At 42.1% G+C, this 20,244-nt stretch overlaps 1 protein-coding gene across 1 annotated transcript in view; it reads right to left on the bottom strand.

The window, feature by feature from the left end:
* The window catches only part of LOC132883383 (fucolectin-like), a 63,722-nt gene that overhangs the window by 8,263 nt on the left and 35,215 nt on the right, over positions 1-20,244 (bottom strand). The window contains exon 3 of the mRNA XM_060916958.1: positions 15,914-16,190. Coding sequence (XP_060772941.1) covers positions 15,914-16,190 — 277 coding nt within the window. The remainder of the gene's footprint in view (positions 1-15,913; positions 16,191-20,244) is intronic.

The raw sequence follows: 20,244 nt of genomic DNA on the forward strand, positions 1-20,244 counted from the left end.
GACGAAGTGTGGAAAACAAACGCTCTGCTGATGCCGAGGGCACGAAGGCCAAAAGCCAGGGCACCGAGGCCATAAAATAAAACAATGATTTTAAGTTCATGTCTATAATGAATTTAATTTAAGGACTAATGACTCTTCTGAGGAAGATTGGAGTCCCAGTCAAAACTATCAAGCAGGTAAAGAAACATCTACAATATTATGTCTGAAGATAAGAAAATATTGAACACATCTAAACTTATCAATCCATCACTCACTTCAAAAATTGTAAAACTTAAAGGCGTCGTGCGGTAATTTCAGCAATCAGGCTATATCGTGTCAAAATGTCGGGTTTGGTGGGTTATTCAAGCCCCTCGGTTTCCCGCGATCTCAGTGTCACGATGCGCCCGCTACAAGCATTTAAAGTTGACGCACACAGCCAAATTTAGGCAGCCAGCCGTTAACTAGGTCAACTTATGTGTGACGTCATACCAGTAACCTCCCTTGGGTGATGCTGGCCTGTCGCCATGTTTTCTCTATAGCGTGCGTTTACCAGAGTTGTTTACATTGCGGATTTTGTGGATTTATTCAGTTTGTGGATAGTTTTGAACACTCAAAACACTATGAAATGATGTATTAATATTCTGTGATACAAAATGCCTAATCGGTGTATTGTGTTTGGCTGTAACAATGAACACTGAACACTATTTGTGACTGTTGTTATCAATGGATCTGATTTCAAGGTCATGGCTAGGTATTGATAGAAAAACAATATTTTTTTAAAAACACGTTTTAAGTGTTTCTATGTATCAATCATTAATTGTACAAAATGATTTTCATACATTTATGTATTTGTCATATCTTTCTTTGTCACATGAAGTGTTGTCTTGATAACATATGTGGCACATAATTTTAGCAAATGGATGACAGAAGATTAATTGAAAGATTTATGCCACAGAGCTGCCTTTAACTAATAATTATCACTTATTACTGACGATTGTACGTTTACTAAACAATACAATACAAAGCTCAATACTCCCAGCCTATAACATACTGAATATCAAGTTAAAATCAACCGCAATAAAAGGAAAATGATGAAAACTGGAATATCAAGGGGTCTACTGTATCAGAAGGCCCACTGCATTTCGCGAGATCGCAAGCTGTCAAGTTGCTAGAATTCAATCTTTCTAGCTATACTTTCACCCCCTACAGCTATCAGTATTACACATAATCATAGATTAATCACACAGCATTCTAATTCAAGTGAAAATGGTCTTTTAAAATACACACAAGTAGTGATTTAGTCAGAGAAACCAACCAAAACAAGTCTTCAAGTCGCCGGTCTTCTTCATTCTCGTCTTCGTTTCTGTTGTCGTCAGAACTGTCCTCATTTTCTTCTGAAGATGAGCGCTCAGGTTCAAATCTGTAAGGCTGGATACCACCAGGACATTCAGCTGTCAAAATCTCTACTTGTGGGCCATTTTCTTCTTCTGTATCGGTAAAATCAAAGCTAATTTCCTCAGCATCGCTCCTATTTTCTGGTGTGTCCGCCATTGCAACTGCACTGAGTGGTTACTGGTATGACGTCACGCAGCTGTTCCATTGACCGAGAGGGGGCGCTGTGAACGCGGGAAATTTCAAGTGATGGGCATGACCAAATGAGGACCGATTACAACCGTGGGAAGCTTTTGAAAAATCGACGGTCAATTTATTTCGAATCTCGAAAGCATTCTGGTGCAGAATAATGCGACTTTTATCGCCACTGCGTGATGCCTTTAAACCTATATCCTCCCATAATTTTTGTTCAATTGACACTGAATGTGCAAGAGCATCTTCAGACTGTATTACTACGCAGATTTTCGATTAATCAAAATTGAGCCTGGAGTACATCAAAATGTTTGACTGTAAATGGAACATATACTAGCATGCAGGCTACTGATTAACCCATAAGAGCCCAGACCGATTTCTCAATCAAGGAAAATTATTGAGGAAAAAAAATGAACTAAATAGACGACAAAGAAAACATTTCTGACCTTTTTTTTTTTTAAATAGCACTTTCATGTCTCAAGATCTGAAATATTAAATTGCAAATTTGCAGAACACTGCAATGCTATTACACTGTTAACCCTAAAGTTCATTCTATGAAAACAGTTTGAGTAAATACCACTTTTAAAGATTCGTTTTATTGCATTACTTAAACAGTATGAGTATATGAGACAGTCATTGGGTGTACTCATTTTTGTAATTTAAACAAACTAAAACTATCATGTTTTACCTCAGGCCACAGTGTTGCCCTGTTGAGCTCAAAACTCAAGACAAGTTGAGTTGACGGCTACAGAGGAAGTTGCGCCATTTTCTAATTTACACAGAGCAATTTAAAGTCTTTGCACTTTTGACAGCAAGCTAATTAGCATGTTAGCGGCTACAGTTGGTACTCGGCACGTTAAAAGTGGGTCAACGTTGTAACGACATAACGCTACTGTACAAGCAATGCTTATTTAACGGTAACAAACTTAAGCCCTATATGTTGAAATTCCTGTCTTATTCGTTCGTTAATTTATCACACAGTCTTACCTCAGTCAACTTCTTCCCTCCTTCTGTAAAAATTCAACGTCTCAGACGCGGACACAAGTGGGCGGGAGATGCGTTTGATTAAGTCTTCTGATTGGCTGGTGATAGATTGGTGGGCGGGGGATGCATTTGATTAAGTCTCCTGATTGGCTGGTGATAGATTGGTGTCATTATAGTGCGTCAGAGCGGTTCATGCCAGGCTCGAGTCCGCTCAACGTCAAAAAATATTGGTTTAGCCTATTTTTTAAATAATTTTCAAAAATAATTTTCAAAAGGTTACCCGGGCCACGGCCCCCCTTCAGGAATTCCTGAAGGTGCGGCGGCAAAAATCAAGGTGCGGCGGCCCGCCGCAGCCAATTGTACATAGCGGAAACATTGGGACGGATGGACATTGCCACAACATAATCCCCCGTCAGGCATTTCAGCCAGCAGGGGATAAAAATTTATTTACTTTATTTTTTACTTCAGAAAAATAAAGTGTACAATACTATAAAATCAACAATACTAATCTTATGATGGCATTTAAAATATTTCCAAATTACTTAATGTAACATGGCTGTGACAAACCAGACGTTCGCAAATTGTGAATGAACTCAAGGTTTTAATGAACACAGTGAGAAAAGACAATGTACAAAAGCCAGGCCAGGTCAATACCAAGAAATCCAAAACAGTAATGAGGGCTAGACAAATCATGGTCAGGAAACGGGCAATAGTCCAAGAACCGGGAATCAGAAAAACACAGGCAATCAAAACACAAGGGCTAGGCAAATTGTAATCAGAAAACAGGCGAGGGTCGAGAAACCTGGAAGCAAGAGAAACGAGCAAGCAAACAAGGGCTAGGCAAAGCAGGAAAAAAACAGAAGGCAAAAAGGGTCATACACAGGAACACAATCAGAAGAATAATGCTCAGTAGACTCATGAAATGTGGAAGCAATACTTTGTGATGAACAAAACAAACAAAGGGGTATAAATACTAGTGGAAACAAAAAGGTATAGATGATGATGATTAGAACTCGGGGGGAGCCACTCCGAGGAAGTGGTTCCGGATTGGCTGACAGAGTGCAGTGTGGTAGTGACTGGTGTGTGAGGGGGATTGTGGGAAGTGGAGTCCTGAGTGTTGGGTGAGCCCAGAAGCATGACAGTACCCCCCCAAAGGAGTCCAAGGAGGCCGAGGGACAAGGATGACGACCATGACGACCGCCACCCACGCTGCTGGGAACACTCCTGAGGGAGCATTCAGAACTGCCATGGTGCTGGACAGAGGGCCATCATCACGGACGACCTCTGAAACCACCATTCCGCAGACTGCCGGGAGGGCTGGACACACGGCCCCTGGGACAGCCCATAGGCCGAGGCGCTGGCTTCTCTGGATGATGTTGATGGAACTCCTCCACCAAACCCAGATCCAGCATATTTTGCACGGGAACCCAGCTATGCTCCCCGGGCCCATAGCCCTCCCAGTCCACTAGGTAGTGCAGAGTCCCTCCTCTCCTTCTGGAGTCCAGCAACCGGTGGACAGCATACACTGGGGTGCCTTCCACGTACAGACTGGGGATAGTAACCGGAGGTGAGCTAGACATTAACTCACAGTCTCTCAAAGAATGCTAACCATACATGAGAGGTGAATTGAGGCCCTTGACACTATATCTTCTGGAATATCAAATATATGGAACACATAGTTAAAAAGGGCTTTGGCTGTTTAAAAGGCAGTAGGTAGGCTAATGAAGGGAATACATCTAACTCCTCATGAGAACCTATCAACAATGGTCAGAATGACTGTGTAGTTCTGTGAGGGGGGAAAGTCAGTAACAAAGTCTACCGCTATATGTGACCATGGATGAGAAGGGACAGGCAAGGACATGAGTTTACCGCCAGGGAGAGTTTTGGGTGTTTTGCACTTTGAACAGGTGGTGCACGAGGAGACAAACCTATAGATATCTGATAGCATATTTTCCCACCAATACCTGCCAGACAATAACTGGTATGTACGTGTCTCACCCGGATGCCCAGAAGTCAACGAGGAGTGGGCCCATGTAATTAATTTGTCCCTGCATTGAGTGGGTACATCCTTCCTACGGGGAAAGATTTGGGGGCAGGAGTGACAGATAGCTCTTGGTCGATCTCTTTGTCTATTTCCCATCTAATTGGAGTGACCACAACCGATGGGGGTAGTACATTAACTACCTCAGGGGATGATTCAGGACTGGGATATATACGAGACAGGGCATCTGCTTTAGTATTACGGGAATTGGGATGATAAGAAATGGAAAAATTAAATCGGGAAAAGAATAGAGACAACCAAGCCTGACGGGGATTAAGCCGTTAAGCTGACCATAAATATTCAAGGTTTTTATGATCCGTTAACATGAGGAAGGGATGCGTAGCTCCCTCTAGCCAATGACACCATTCTTCGAAAGCTAGTTTCATGGCCAGCAATTCTCTATCCCCAATACTGTAATTATATTCGGCAAGGATCAATTTATGGGAGTAGAAGGCGATCAGATGTAGTTTACAGGGGTCACTGATGCACTGGGACAGGACCGCTCCTGTGCCTACCTCGGAGGCGTCCACCTCCACCACGAAAGGCTGAGTGGGATCAGGATGCTTCAGAATGGAGGCAGAGGTGAAGGCTACCTTGAGGGATTAGAACGCTTCCTGCGCCCGGGGATTCCATGAGAGTTTTTTGGCATTTCCTTTCAGTAAGGTGGTAAGAGGAGCTGCTAGACTACTGAAATTGCGAATGAAATGACGATAGAAATTAGCAAACCCAAGAAATCGCTGGAGTTCCTTTATGGAAGTAGGGACGGGCCAATTAGTTATGGCTTCGACTTTCTCATCATCCATAACAACGTCCTCCGGACTGATGACATAGCCTAGGAAAGAAGGAGAGGGGAGATGAAATTCACACTTCTCCCCTTTAACATACAGCTGGTTCTCAAGCAGACGCATGAGGACAGAATGAACATTACGAATATGAGTTTCGAGATAAGGGGAATAAATCAAGATGTCGTCAATGTAGGCAACAACATATTTGCCAAGCATATCCCTGAGGACATCATTTATAAACGCTTGAAACACACACGGGACATTACACAACCTGAAGGGCATTACGAAATACTCATAGTGCCCCCAAGTGGTAAGAAATGCAGTTTTCCATTTGTCACCTTCCTTTATACGGACTAAATTGTATGCACTTCTTAAGTCAAGTTTTGTAAATATAGACACTCCATGAAGTTGTTCTAGCGCTATGGGGACTAAAGGCAGCGGTTTAGTGATCTGATTTAACCCATGATAATCAATGCAGGGCCTAAGTCCCCCCCATCTTAGTTGTTGACAACAGAGGTGGAAAAACTGGATTGACAGAGTAAAAGTCCTGCTTAGGTTTTCCTTCTGCCTGTGCTCTCAACACAGGTGATTTCACCAATTAGCTCATCAACCTGGCTTAGGGGATGTGGTAATTAGGATCAGCTGGTTCATTGAATTGGCTGGAGCAAAAACGTGGCAGGGTTTTTACTTTCTGCACCCGGGTTTTTCCACCTCTGGTTGACAATAAAGAACCCTGCAGCTGCAGGAGAAGTAGAAGAATGGATGAAACCCTGTTCTAAAGCCTCCGTAGACAATTGGAATGAGTCACACTGCATGGGTTCTAGGGATTCTGGATCCTCACAAGTCTGGGTCAGAGGTGGATACGGGCAGTGAGAAGTCAGTGCAGCAGCTGGAACCGTAGGGGATTTACGAAGACCTCTCCTGTGCTTCAGTTGGTCTAGGCGAATGGCTAATGAAATCAGCTTCTCTAGTGAAAGACCGTCATCCTTACAGACTATTTCCACTAGGATGTCGGAGTTCAAGCCGTTACAAAATGTCACTAGTAAAGCTGGCTCATTCCAACCACTCCCAGCCGCAAGAGTGTGAAATTTCAAAGTGTAGTCAGAAACTGAGTGATTACCCTGACGTAAACAGGTGAGTAATTCCCCATGAGAGTGGCCCTCATTGGCTTGATCAAAAACTGCTTTAAATTCTTTAACGAAATTGTCGTAAGTGTCGGACTGGACTATGGGCCAAACTGCGGTAGCCCAGTCTAAGGCCTTGCCCATAAGGCGAGAAATCATAAAAGAAATACGAGCCTTGTCAGAGCTTGGAGAGGAATTCGCGAAAAATATCGAACATTGTAACAAAAACCCTTTACACTGATTAGGTGAGCCATCAAATTTATCTGGTTTACTGACGATAAACGAACTGGCAACAGCTGTGGAGGGAGCAGCTTGGTTGGTAACCATAGGCGAGCCGGAGGAGCTGAGGCATTGGAGTTGGGTGGTGATTTCTCTCATGCTTTCAACAATCTGCATCAACTGTTTTTGTTGCTCACCTTGCTGTTGCATAAGAGTCTGGATGGACTGAGTCACAGTGTCAAAACGCTGGTGATGTTGTCCCAGCATCTGTCCTTGGCTGCTAAGCGCTATCTGTAGCTCCTTGTAATCCACCATCTGCATGAAGGCACAGTATTCTGTAACGTGGCTGTGACAAACCAGATGCTCATGGATTGTGAATGAACTCAAGGTTTAAATGAGCACAATAGGAAAAGACAATGTACAAAAGCCAGGCTAGGTCAATGCCGAGAAATCCAAAACAGTAATGAGGGCTAGACAAATTGTGGTCAGGAAATGGGCAATAGCCCAAGAACCAGGAATCAGAAAAACAAAGGCAATCAAAACACAAGGGCTAGGCAAATCATAATCGGAAAACAGGCGAGGATCGAGAAACCGGGAAGCAAGAGAAATGAACAAACAAACACAAGGGCTAGGCGAAGCGGGAAAAAAACGGAAGGCAAAAAGTGTCATACACAGGAATACAATCAGAATAGTAATGCTCAGTAGGCTCATGGAATGTGGAGGCAATACTGTACGACATAGACGTCGCCAGACCCATTTTAGGGTAGCTCCAGCCACCCTATCTTATGGCAAAGCCACCCTATATTTTTTGACCTTTTTTAAATTATTTATTTATTTTTCCCCAAAAAAAACAAAGGCAGTAAAGCACTGAACATGAGCCATCAAGAACGCAAGTTAATCCGAACAACAGTTTCTGCTTGCTTATTTATTGTTTAATGCAATATTATTAATATCGTTCTGATTCCTCCTCACTGGCTCTGTGTCAAGCGTCACGTCGAGTGGTAGGCTAGTAGGACTTAAAAAACTACGCGGGCATTCTGCAGCAGGCGCGGTGCGGGCTTCCATTGAGTTGGGTTTGCAGAGAGTCAGAATTCTATGCTTTCATTTGCAGACACACACGGTGAGATTGTAATTTGCTGTCAGTGGTTTGCATTTGCTTAACTTTACCTAGGCTATATTGAGTCTTCTGTAGAATGTTTACAGGATGATTTGTGAAGCACTTGCCCTCTTCAGTTTGCGCAGGAATGCATGACACCTACCATTGTTTTTTTTTTCACATTTTTGTAGTTTAGCTGGTGAAGTTGCTTCAGCAAGCAATTAAATGATGAAAGCAATTTTAAAATAGAATAGAAATGGTGGGAAGTGTGTCCCCAAGGTGTGATGCTCTTGAAATAATGAATTGATTGACAGCCTTAGTAGGTGCTCTGAAAAATGTTCGGCGCGCGCTGCGCGCGCACAATACCTTTTCTCCTCTGGGTGCTAAGCTACCCCTGTCTCTCAAACCTAGTGACGTCCCTGCTGTACGACGAACAAAACAAACAAAGGGGTATAAATACAAATGGAAACAAAAAAGTATAGGTGATTATTAGAACTCGGGGGAGCCACTCCTAGGAAGTTGCTCCGGGTTGGCTGATGGAGTGCACGTGGTAGTGACTGGTGTGTGAGGGGGATTGTGGGAAGTGGAGTCCTGAGTGTTGGGTGAGCCCGGAAGCGTGACACTTAAAAACTTTTTAAAAAGTTGTCAAGTTTATTTGTATAGTGCTTTTAACAATAAACATTGTTGCAAAGCAGCTTTACAGAATTTGAACAACTTAAAATATGAGCTAATTTTATCCCTAATCTATCCCCAATGAGCAAGCCTGTGGCAACGGTGGCAAGGAAAAACTCCCTCAGTCAACATGAGGAAGAAATCTCGAGAGGAACCAGACTCAAAAGGGAACCCATCCTCATATGGGCAACAACAGACAACATGACTATAACATTAACAGTCCTCACATAAAGTCAGCTTCGTTGATGCTATAAATCCCCCACCGACGGAAACTCGAGCACAAAACTTCCTCACACTTCGCAGTCCCAAAGTCAGCAAGTCAACTGCAGTCCTAAAGTCAGCAAGTCAACTGCAGTCCCCAGCCACAAAAGCACCACTGCAAGAGTCCAGAGCGTTCTCCAGGCGCGACCCCCAACTGTCCATATGGGCCGTCCTCCACAGGAGCGATGTGATGAGACTCCAACCAGACACAGGGCACCGGGATGGATCAGGCAGGTCCGAGGAGCAGAAGAGGTCAGCATCTCAATCCCAGGACCGACATGTAACTCAGAGGGACAGATTTTTTTTTTTGGGGGGGGGGGGAGAGAGAGAGAGAGAGAAAAAAAACCACAGGTTGTTAGGTATGCCCAATGTCACCTGAATAAGTAGGAGCAGTATAGATATTGCACTGAGTACAAGCAGGGACTCCAGCAACTAACTATGACAGCATAACTAAAAGGGGAGTGCCAGAAAGTAACACAGGCATGAGGGAGCCCCGGGACATAAAGCAGCCAGCCACTACATCGTCAACAAACTCGAGTGAGCAAGCAAGTGGGGGACTGACAGCATCCATACATCCCAGTTTACCAAAACACTCTATGCCTGAGGACCCTCCAGATCTACACCTTTACCTCATAAACACCATTAACAAAAGGCTTGACTAAACAGATATGTTTTCAGCCTAGACTTTTTTTTTTTAAAGATTTTTTTTGGGCTTTTTTCACCTTTATTGGATAGGACAGTGTAAAGACAGGAAATGAGCGGGAGAGAGAGACGGGGAGGGATCGGAAAATGACCTCGGGGTAAAATCGAACCTGGGTCCCTGGATTTATGGTATGGCGCCTTAGCCACCTGAGCCACGACACTCCCAGTTTTCAGCCTAGACTTAAACACTGAGACTGTGTCTGATTCCCGAACACTACTTGGAAGGCTGTTCCATAACTGTGGGCCTTTGTAAGAAAAGGCTCTGCCCCCTGATGTAGCTTTCACTATATGAGGTACCAGCAGATAGCCTGCACCTTTTGATCTAAGTAGACATGGCGGGTCATAGAGGACCAGAAGTTCACTCAGGTGCTGTGGTGCAAGACCATTCAGTACTTTAAAGGTCAATAGTAGTATTTTATAATCAATACGAAATTTGATTGGGAGCCAATGCAGTGTGGATAAGACAGGGGTGATGTGATGTCATATTTTCTAGTTCTAGTAAGGACTCTTGCTGCTGCATTTTGAACTAACTGGAGCTTGTTTATGCACTTATTGGAACATCCAGACAGTAAGGCATTACAATAATCCAACCTGGAGGTAACGAAAGCATGAACTATTTTTTCCGCGTCACGTAGTGACATTAAATTTCTTATCTTAGCAATATTTCTGAGATGAAAGAAAGCTATCCGGGTAATGTTATCAATGTGAGTTTCGAATGAAAGACTGGGGTCAATAATCACTCTGAGGTCTTTTACTGCTGCATGTGAAGAAACAGAAAGGCCATCCAGAGATACTGTGTAATCAGAAAACTTACTTCTAGCTGCATGTGGTCCTAGTACTTCAGTCTTGTCAGAGTTAAGCAGAAGGAATTAATAAGCATCCAGTGTCTAATGTCCTTCACACATTCCTCAATTCTATTAAGCTGGTGTCTCTCATCAGGTTTTGCAGAAACATACAACTGTATGTCATCAGCATAACAGTGGAAACTAATACAATGTTTATGAATAATATCACCCAAAGGTAACATATATAAAGAAAAAAGCAGTGGACCCAAGACAGAACCTTGTGAAACACCAAACATTACCTCAGTATGTCTAGAAATATCACCATTTACATCAACATACTGATAGTGATCAGTTAAATAGGACCTGAGCCAGGAGAGGGCTGTTCCCTTAACTCCCACAACATTTTCTAGTCAATCCAGAAGAATGGAATGATCAATGGTATCAAATGCTGCACTAAGGTCAAGCAACACAAGCAGCGAGACACAGCCCTGATCAGACGCCAACAGTAGGTTGTTTACTACTTTAACCAGAGCTGTCTCTGTGCTATGATGAGGTCTAAATCCTGACTGATACATTTCATGGATGTTATTCCTATGTAAATATAAGTGACCCCTCACCGAATCCAGGGACACATGTCGGCCGAAACGAATCTGAGATAATCGCAAAAGAAGCATTTTTTTTTCGAAATTTGTGATTTTTGTTTTTTTCCATCATGTGCAAGTTGAGATCTTGAAGAATGCAATCAGTATTTCAGATAATATATTGTTTTGTTGGAAAAGCATACTTTTTTTTGTTGCAAATTGTCTCGTTTTTGTCAGGACTGTAGCCTGCTGGGGGGTGTGGGTAAATTACAATATGGGCCATTCACATGATGATTTAAGTCGTTTTTTTTTTTCCCGCGAATCAGCTGTATGATACGGGCTGAGCACATGGCTACTTAACTGCATACAGGCATGTGATTTCACTATGGAATGAGTTACTAAACAGAGCGCAGAGGAGCTGACACACCGCGAAGCAAACAGACACACGGTATTTACATCGGAGATAACCATTTCTAGCAAAAAAAAAATGCAACCTCGTTTTCCAGATTGAATGGAATACTTGAATGATTGGATGATACACGGACCGTTCTAGGATTACATTCCATCGGAGGCATTGGTGTGTGCAAGGCGCCGTTTCTTTTTCTGATGGGGTAAGTTTATTAATCTAAGGCTGTGTGGTTATTTTTGCATGTAACGGAGAGTGTTGTGGTTTGGTTAAGCCTAGGTCACAACCGGACGTACGATTTTTTGGCCGTGTGATTTTTGGCGTTTCCCAAATCGCTGCGTTTTTTTTTTTGTTCACGGAGAAAGATGCGCATTGGCCGTAAGTTTGTCTTGCAACCTGAAAAAAACATAAGCGCCCGTAGAGTTTGTTTGACATGACAAAGAACCTCTGCGGCCGGTCTGCGGCTCGAAAATCAGCACATCACACGCGCGCTCTCGTGCTTTTCACACGCGCGCTCTCGTGCGTTTCATGCGCACTCTCCATGTGTTTCTTGAGTTTTTTGCATGTAGACCGGCTGTAGGAGCACATACAGCCGGTTGTGACCGAGGCTTTACATGAAACTAGTGTTGTGTTAGTTGTGTCATCATCGTGCTATCTTTCTTTCTTACGGTGTGAGTAATTTTTCAACCACAAAACGTTAAAGTATACTTTAGGACTTATTTTTGTACTTCATAATTGTCGTGGGCATACTTTGCATAGAAGGAAAATTGACGTGGTGATCTTTGTTTACATGAAAGTAGTATCGTGCTAGCTAGTAGGGGGTAGGGCTTTCCTTAATGTCATGCAAATGAGCACCATTATGTGCCCGCCCTACACCCAGAGTAGCTGAGATGGAAAACTTTGAGGGTGATTTTCTTCCTTTTCTGTTTTAAGAAGTATACACTTTCAAAAGGCCACACATTCTTCAAATATTGTCAGATCTCCACATGGAAGGCATCATTGGAAAGCTTAGAAACTGTACTTTCTGAATCTGTCAATAACTCAAAATGCCCCCGGGCAGACATGTGTCCCTGAATTCTGTGATCTGCCACATAAGCATAACTGCTGTGCCACAGCTTTTTCAAGGATCTTGGAGATAAAGGGGAGGTTTGATATTGGCTGATAATTGGACAGCTGACAAGGATCAAGGTCAGGTTTTTTTTAATCAGGGGTTTGATAACTGCTAGTTTAAAGGATTTGGGTACATAGCCTAGCCTGGCAAGCCAGACTAAATGTGAATATTTAGTCTGGCCTCGATCCGTAGACATTTCTGAAGGGTGTAGGAGGAACAACCCGCTGTCTTTCAAACTGTCTCTGTGTGTATAGGCCAACGCTCTGACCAATCAGCGCAACAGTGACTGTGACGTAGTCAGAGCGCGCAGTGGGGGAGACCTTGAAATAAATAATTTTTCAAAATGCGTATTAATTAATAAACAGGTTCTAGATATTAAGAAGTTTGGAGATAATGACCACAAGTTTGGAGTCTGTACCACATACTTAACATACACTCATTTTTTTCAAGGGTTTGCTTAAACTGTTTTTGAGAGTTTTTATTTAGTGGTGTTTGGTGAAATAATTTCCCTTAAATTTAAAATAACGGGAAAATAAGAAACAATCAAAAAGTAATGTTTCAAAGCTGTTTATTAATTCTTCGTACTGCACAAACTAGCCATCCTTTTGGCTATGAGCGGAGCTAGCTGGTAGATCAGACTTTTGCCATAGCCAGTCGGCAAAACAGCGAAAACGTCCTTCTTGAAAAGGAATGAGCGGAGAGCCTCTTCCTGCTCATGTTTCAACAAAAACTCCAAGTCTAATTCTTCTTAAACTGATTCCAAAGCGGAGTCAAACGCGCGCTGTTCACTAGCCGTAGCCATTTTTCCTGCTGTGCTTTCTCCAGCGTTGCACAGCTTTGTCGTCACTCCTGCAAAAGCCCGCCCAAAGAATCCAAACAAAAACCTTGCGTTGTGATTGGCGGGCACGATTTGATGCCCGGGGTGTTTTTGTTTATATGGTGCGAGGCTAGACCCATTCGTTAGGCAAAAATATTTTTGGCCGCTAGGCGGGTGGGTCTAGTTTACTAGGCTATACATAGCCAATCATAAGAGAAGAATTTATTATTTTTAGAAGCAGTTCAATTACTTCAGGTATTATCTGTTTGAATAAACGTGTAGGTAAGGGATCTAGAACACAAGTTGAGACTTTTGATGCCGAGATTAATGAAAGTAATTCAGTTTCTCTAAGAGGAGTAAAACATTCTAATTGTTGATCTGATACAGTTACATTGTTGACTACAGGGTCTCTTACATTGTCTGACCTTAAATTAGTAATTTTAATTTTTTGTTGGATATTCTCAACTTTAGGGGTGGCACAGTGGTGTAGTGGTTAGCGCTGTTGCCTCACAGCAAGAAGGTCCGGGTTCGAACTCTGTGGTCGGCGAGGGCCTTTCTATGCGGAGTTTGCATGGTGTCTGTGTGGGTTTCCTCTGGGTGTTCCGGTTTCCCCCACAGTCCAAAGATATGCAGATTAGGTTAACTGGTGACTCTAAATTGACCATAGGTGTGAGTGTGAATGGTTGTCTGTGTCTGCCCTGTGATGACCTGGCGACTTGTCCAGGGTGTACCCTGCCTTTCGCCTGTAGTCAGCTGGGATAGGCTCCAGCTTGCCTGTGACCCTGTAGAACAGGATAAAGCGGCTAGAGATAATGAGAGGAGATATTCTCAATTTTGTCATTAAAAAAAAATCATGAAATTGTTGCTACTACATACTGCAGGTGTGCATGTGTCTATAGTGGACTTATTCCTGGTTAATTTTGCTACAGTATTAAATAGGAATCTAGGATTATTTTTGTTATCTTCTATTAGGGTGGAGAGATATGTTGATCTAGCAGCACTAAGAGCTTTTCTATACTTCAGGAAGCTCTCCTTCCACGCTAATTTGAACACTACCAATTTTGTTTGACACCATTTACGTTCCAATTTTTGAGTGGTCTGTTTTAAAGTGCGAGTGTCATCATTATTCCAGGGTGCTCATTTTTTGTCTCTTACCATTTTCCATTTAAGAGGAGCTACATTATCTAAAGTATAGCGGAATGTTGACTCTAAGCATTCAGTTGCCTGATCAAGTTCTGCAGGGGCTGACAGTGACCCAATCAAAGTTGATAACTCTGGGAGATCATTTATAAAGCTCTGTGCAGTAGTTGACGTGAATGTACATTTAATACAGTAGCGTGGTGAGGTGCATATATTATTACTCAGACATATTTTGAATGAGATGAAATAATGATCTGAGATAACTTCAGACTGTGGAAATATGACTATATTTCCTACATTTAACCCGAATGTTAGTATTAGAGCGAGGGTGTGACCACCATTATGGGTTGGTCCTATGACATTCTGATTAATCCCTACTGAATCTAAAATGGACACAAACGCTGTTTTCAAAGGGTCTTCTGGGTTATCGAAGTGAATATTAAACTCTCCGACAACTAAAGTTTTGTCTAAGGAAATAACCATATCTGAGATAAAATCTGCAAATTCAGAAAGAAACTCAGAATATGGCCCCAGGGGCCCATAAATAATAAGTAACAGAATTAACTGGGTAGACCTATTTTTCGAGGCTACTGTACATACATTATATTAGTATGAAGAACTTCAAATGTATAAAATTTATAACCAGGTTTTTGTGTTACACCTAGATAATCATTATAAATAACCGCGACACCTCCTCTACCAGTTAGACGAGGCTGGTGTATGTAACTGTATCCAGGAGGACTAGTTTCATTTAATGCTATATATTCATTTGGCTTAATCCATGTTTCAGTTAAACAAAGTACATTAAACTCATGATCAGTAATGAGTTCATTAACCATTAGCACTTTAGATGCAAGAGATCTAATATTTAATAGCCCCACCTTTAGATCAAAGGTGCTGGCAGTGGCTGTACAGTCAGTATGATCTAATTTTATATTGATTAGGTTACTGGAACAAACTCTCTGAATATTTCTACTTTTTTGTTGAGCTCGGGGAACAGACACAGTCTCGATGTAGTGGACCCTGAGTGACGATTCTGTGTAGCTAGCAGACAGTCGGTTTAGCCTGTTCATCTGCTCCCTGGCCTTGGCTCTGGATTGTCAGAAATTAACTAGGCCTGTTCTGAGACTATGACCTATGCTGCAGGAAATGAGAGCAGCACCTTCCCGAGTGGAATGGATACCATCCCGCCCTAACAGGCCAGCAGTGCCCTCAAAATTAGCCCAATTATCTATAAAGCCCACACTGTCTATAAAGCCCACACTGTTTTCAGAGCACCACCTGGACAACCAGCAGTTCAGCGCCCATAACCTGCTGTAAGCTACATTGCCACGCCATATTTAATATGTTTTAGAATTCTGTACAAAGATAATTATCAGTCACAACTTCACATTACATTCTGAGCAATTTAACTGAATGTTGTAATGCATTATTAAAGTTGTAAAAGCATACAAAGAATTGTTAGCAGATTACAAAGACTTACAGGCAGCAATCTTTCTGAAATGTTAATATAGCTCTCTAAGTAAACTCTTACTCCTTTATGCTAGTATTCTTTTTTAAATTTATAAAAAAAATTATATATATATATATATATATATATATATATATATATATATATATAGTCACCTGGGGTTATTGTTGCCGTTGTTGACTATGGAGTTGCCAATGTGAATCTCCACACCATTTATCCGCTCTGCGGCGCTGTCCCTGTTTGTGACGATTACATTCTTAATATCATACACTCCCAACAAATCCACCCTCCACCATGGGTTGTAGTCCAGATTTGTGTGTGCACATGAGCCGGAACTCAGGGATGATGCTCTGTTGCCGTCGATAGCACGGGAAGCATAAAATCTCTGATATAGAGAAGATTGTGTTGCTATTCCTTTTACAGCCACATTGTCTGGAGAGGAGATGGAGAGAAAATTTTAGTGTCATACTGTTTTGTAATTTTCCTTTTCCCTGAGTGTTGCCTCTTCAAGTACTAACGACTCAGAACATTCTGCACTGAAACATGTTCATCTTATCATGCTCGTTACGTGTGTAGCAGACGTGCATACAAGTCAGCGATTAGAGACGATCCAAATCAGGTTTAGGGCTGATCACGCTCCCAGCACATGATCAGGGCATGTAAGTGCAGTGATGTAATGCATCACTGATGTAATGTCTCCTTTTTATTTAGTAAAGAGATAGATTTGAGAACAAAGGGACGGTATGAGGGGTGTGCCGAACTCTCATCACTTGTCCGTTTCTGCAATAAACCTTCTTTCTCTTGCAAAAGGACGAGACTGGTGTTGGTGTTTGTCATTTTTCCATGAGAAATCTTGGCATCCTTGGGTGGGCTGCATGACTTCTGCGGTCTTCTGGGCAGCAAGCGGACCGGAGGACACTCATGGAGAAACAAACATCCATCCTTAACCTCGTATTCTTCAGAGAAGAGGCAGTACACCCTTTGCCACCCAGAGGCAGGAAACACTGCAGTCCACCATTAAATAGGTAGGAACCACTAATTCTGTTTGACCTTATTTAAAGGTCACAAAATTAAAGGAGTACTGAAATTACTGATCAGTGAAGTTTAATGTCTGTGTCATGGCAAAGATATATCAGTGAGGAGTCAATGATCTAGAAACTGGGTTTCCAAGATAGAAGTTCTGGGAACTCTGACTTCTGCGATGGCTAAGGATTCAAGTTTCCCTTAGTTCTTGAGAAAAACTAAGGATTTATACCGACAGGTATATCTTATGGAACTACGGTAAGTTTGTTAACCTAATGAAAGCAAGTTGGTTAAGAGGTAGTTTGGTTGAATGGCGTTACTTGTGACGGGTAGTTGCCAGCAAAAGATGGATCCGCCATTGACGCTCAGTAGGGCTGTAACAATATGCGTATCGAAATCGAAATCGCGATACGCAGAGCCACGATCCGTGTCGCGATACAAGAAGGCAGAATCGCGGTACACCCTTTCAAACTTCTCCTCAGCCCAAAAACAGAGGCACTTCCAAACTTCAATTTATGAATACTTTACTTTTTATTTAAATTACATTTTAAACTTACTTAAATTACTTTTATTTTTTATATCTATTAGTAAGTCATTTTTTCGCCGACCTGCAACAATCTTCTGCGAGTCACGCAATGTCCACACTCACCACTGGCAGCCATATGGTGTCCTTGGCCACCAGAGCATTAATTTCTTTTAAGCGTTCACCATTCTGGTTGCGACGCGGGGAGCGAATCTGTAAACAAGCAGCTCATTGGCTGGCTAGGTGTGCCACAAGCCAATCACAATCACTTGACCGGAAAGGCATGCAGTGTTGCCAGATTGGGAGGTTTTAGGTGCTTTTTGGCTGGTTTTGAACATATTTTGGGGTGGAAAACGTTAGCAGTATCTGGCAACACTGAAGGCATGTCTGCTTGGGCGGAAGCCTTCTGCGGCAGTTACATTTTGACACGCGAGCAATGTTTCACTATAAAAATTCCGTAATTTCCATCTGTTTTCCACGATCACAGAAAATCATTGGCCCTATGAGAGTGAGACAGTGAGAGAGCCACCCCTATACCCCCCAAAAAAAAGAAAAAAAAATCTTAATGGATTTACACGATTTGGAAAAATTACTTTTTCAGAACCGAAAAAACAGAGCTTCCGGCTCAACAGTATTATTTTGAGAAATAAAACAATCTTTGGATATACATTTGTTCATTTTTGCATACATATTACTCATTCTCTGCAGTGGTCTGAATTATTTGTTATGTAATAGTTAATGTAAGTAAGTAAATGTTAATAAGTCAAATTTACTACTTTAAAAAAACATTAAAAAAAAATCGTGGGTGTATCGAATCGTGGGTCAAAAATCGCGATACGAATCGAATCGTGAGTTGGGTGTATCGTTACAGCCCTAACGCTCAGTCAGTGTTATGCCCATGACGTTAAATTGTTCCTACATAGATAATAAGAACACCAGGCTCGTCCTATATACACCAGTGTGCTCTCCTTTGTATACTCTGATCTCCTGTGTGTGTGGGGGAGAGAGAGAGAGAGTTGCGCTGCGAGAGTGAGAGATCTCCTGTGTGTGCGCGCATTTCTATTTTTAATGCAGCGTGGATGATGCAAGTTTTATATACAAGTTTTATTTCATTATTCTATGCATGCAGTTGTAATAAGAGTTTCCCTTTGTAACAAGGAGTCAAGTAATTTGTAGTAAAAGGGGTTTGTGCCATAACAAAGGCACTGAAGACACAACACGGCACACGATAAGGCACTCTGGTTGTTCATATGATAGTCCTAACATAATAAAAAAATAAAAATAAAATAAAATAATAATAATAATAAAACATTTTATTTATAAGCGCCTTTCAAGGTACCCAAGGACACTGAACAGTAAAAAACAAACAATAAAAAGCAAAAACAATAGGATAAGAACAACAATAATAAGATCATGAGAAATCAATAATAATAATAATGTTATTAAAAATCAGAGAGAAAAGGCCAAACTAAAGACATGTGTTTTTAGCTGTTTTTTGAAAGTGGACAGTGTTGAGCATTGGCGCAACGCTAGTGGTGGGGCATTCCACAGCTTAGGGCCATTAACACTGAAAGCCCTGTCACCCAGAGCAGAGCCGAGAGTAAGGGACTGCTAAATAGGTGGACATCTGTGGAGCGAAGATTTAGAGGTAGCTGATATGGAGTTAGGAGATTTGATAAATAGGGAGGGGCCAGGTTATGTAGAGATTTGTAGACAAGCAGGATAATTTTGTACTGGATGTGGTATTTGACTGGGAGCCAGTGAAGGTTGTAGAGAATAGGAGTAATATGATCCCAGGGCCTGGAGTGAGTGAGTACCCTAGCAGCTGAGTTTTGGACATACTGCAGCCTATTTAGTCGTTTGGCTGGGATACCATCGAGTAGGGCATTGCAGTAGTCCAGTCTTGAGGTGATAAAAGCATGTATAAGCGTTTCAGCTGCAGATGAAGTTAAAGAGGGACGGAGTTTGGAGAGACTTTTCAGGTGAAAGAAAGCTGTTTTAGTAATATTTTTAATGTGTGAGTCAAAAGAGAGAGTAGAGTCCAGAATAACACCCAAATTTCTTACTTCAACAGTAGTGAAGGTGAAATAACCAGGAATAGATAGCTGTGAGTGCTCCAGTTTTTTTTCAAAATAGAAGGGGTGGAAATGAGGATGGCTTCTGTTTTGTCTTGATTTAATTTAAGAAAGTTCTGCACCATCCAATTGTTAACTGCATTTAGACAGTTGACAAGATTGGACGGAGGGAGTGGGTGAGAGGGTTTGGTTTGAATGTAAATTTGGGTGTCATCTGCATAACAATAAAAGTTGAGCCCATGATGCTGTATTATGTGGCCAAGAGGGAGGATGTATATTATAAATAGTAAGGGTCACAGGACAGAGCCCTGAGGGACCCCATGAAGAAGGGGTGATTTAGGGGATCTAAAGTCTCCAACTGACACAAACTGTTCTCTCATGGTAAGATAAGATTTGAACCAGGCTAAAGAAGAACCAGTGATGCCAAGCAAAGTTTCTAAGCGGCTCAATAAAAGATTATGACATACAGTGTCAAAAGCTGCTGTAAGGTCGAGGAGAACAAGTATACTGACATGGCCAGTGTCAGCAGCTAACAGCAAATCGTTGACAACCTTGACCAGGGCAGTCTCGGTGCTGTGCATGGCCCTAAACCCAGACTGAAACTTCTCCCAAAGATTATATTGGGCTAAATCAGAGGTGGGCAAACTACAGCCCGCGGGCCACATCCGACCCGTTGGCGTTTTTAATCCGGCCCGTGGACGACAATCATATAAACACGATTGAGCAGATCTATAAACTATAAGCGTCAGTGTTATCACGTAGACAGGTGTTCTAGAGATCCGTCTTTCCAGTCAGTCGTATTCACGCGAGATTACATTTGCAGAGTGGTGCAGCGTGTGCCATGGAAGTCATTCTGGCGCCCGTG

This window comes from Neoarius graeffei, chromosome 3 (genome assembly GCF_027579695.1).
Source record: "Neoarius graeffei isolate fNeoGra1 chromosome 3, fNeoGra1.pri, whole genome shotgun sequence".
Taxonomy (NCBI): Eukaryota; Metazoa; Chordata; class Actinopteri; order Siluriformes; family Ariidae; genus Neoarius; species Neoarius graeffei.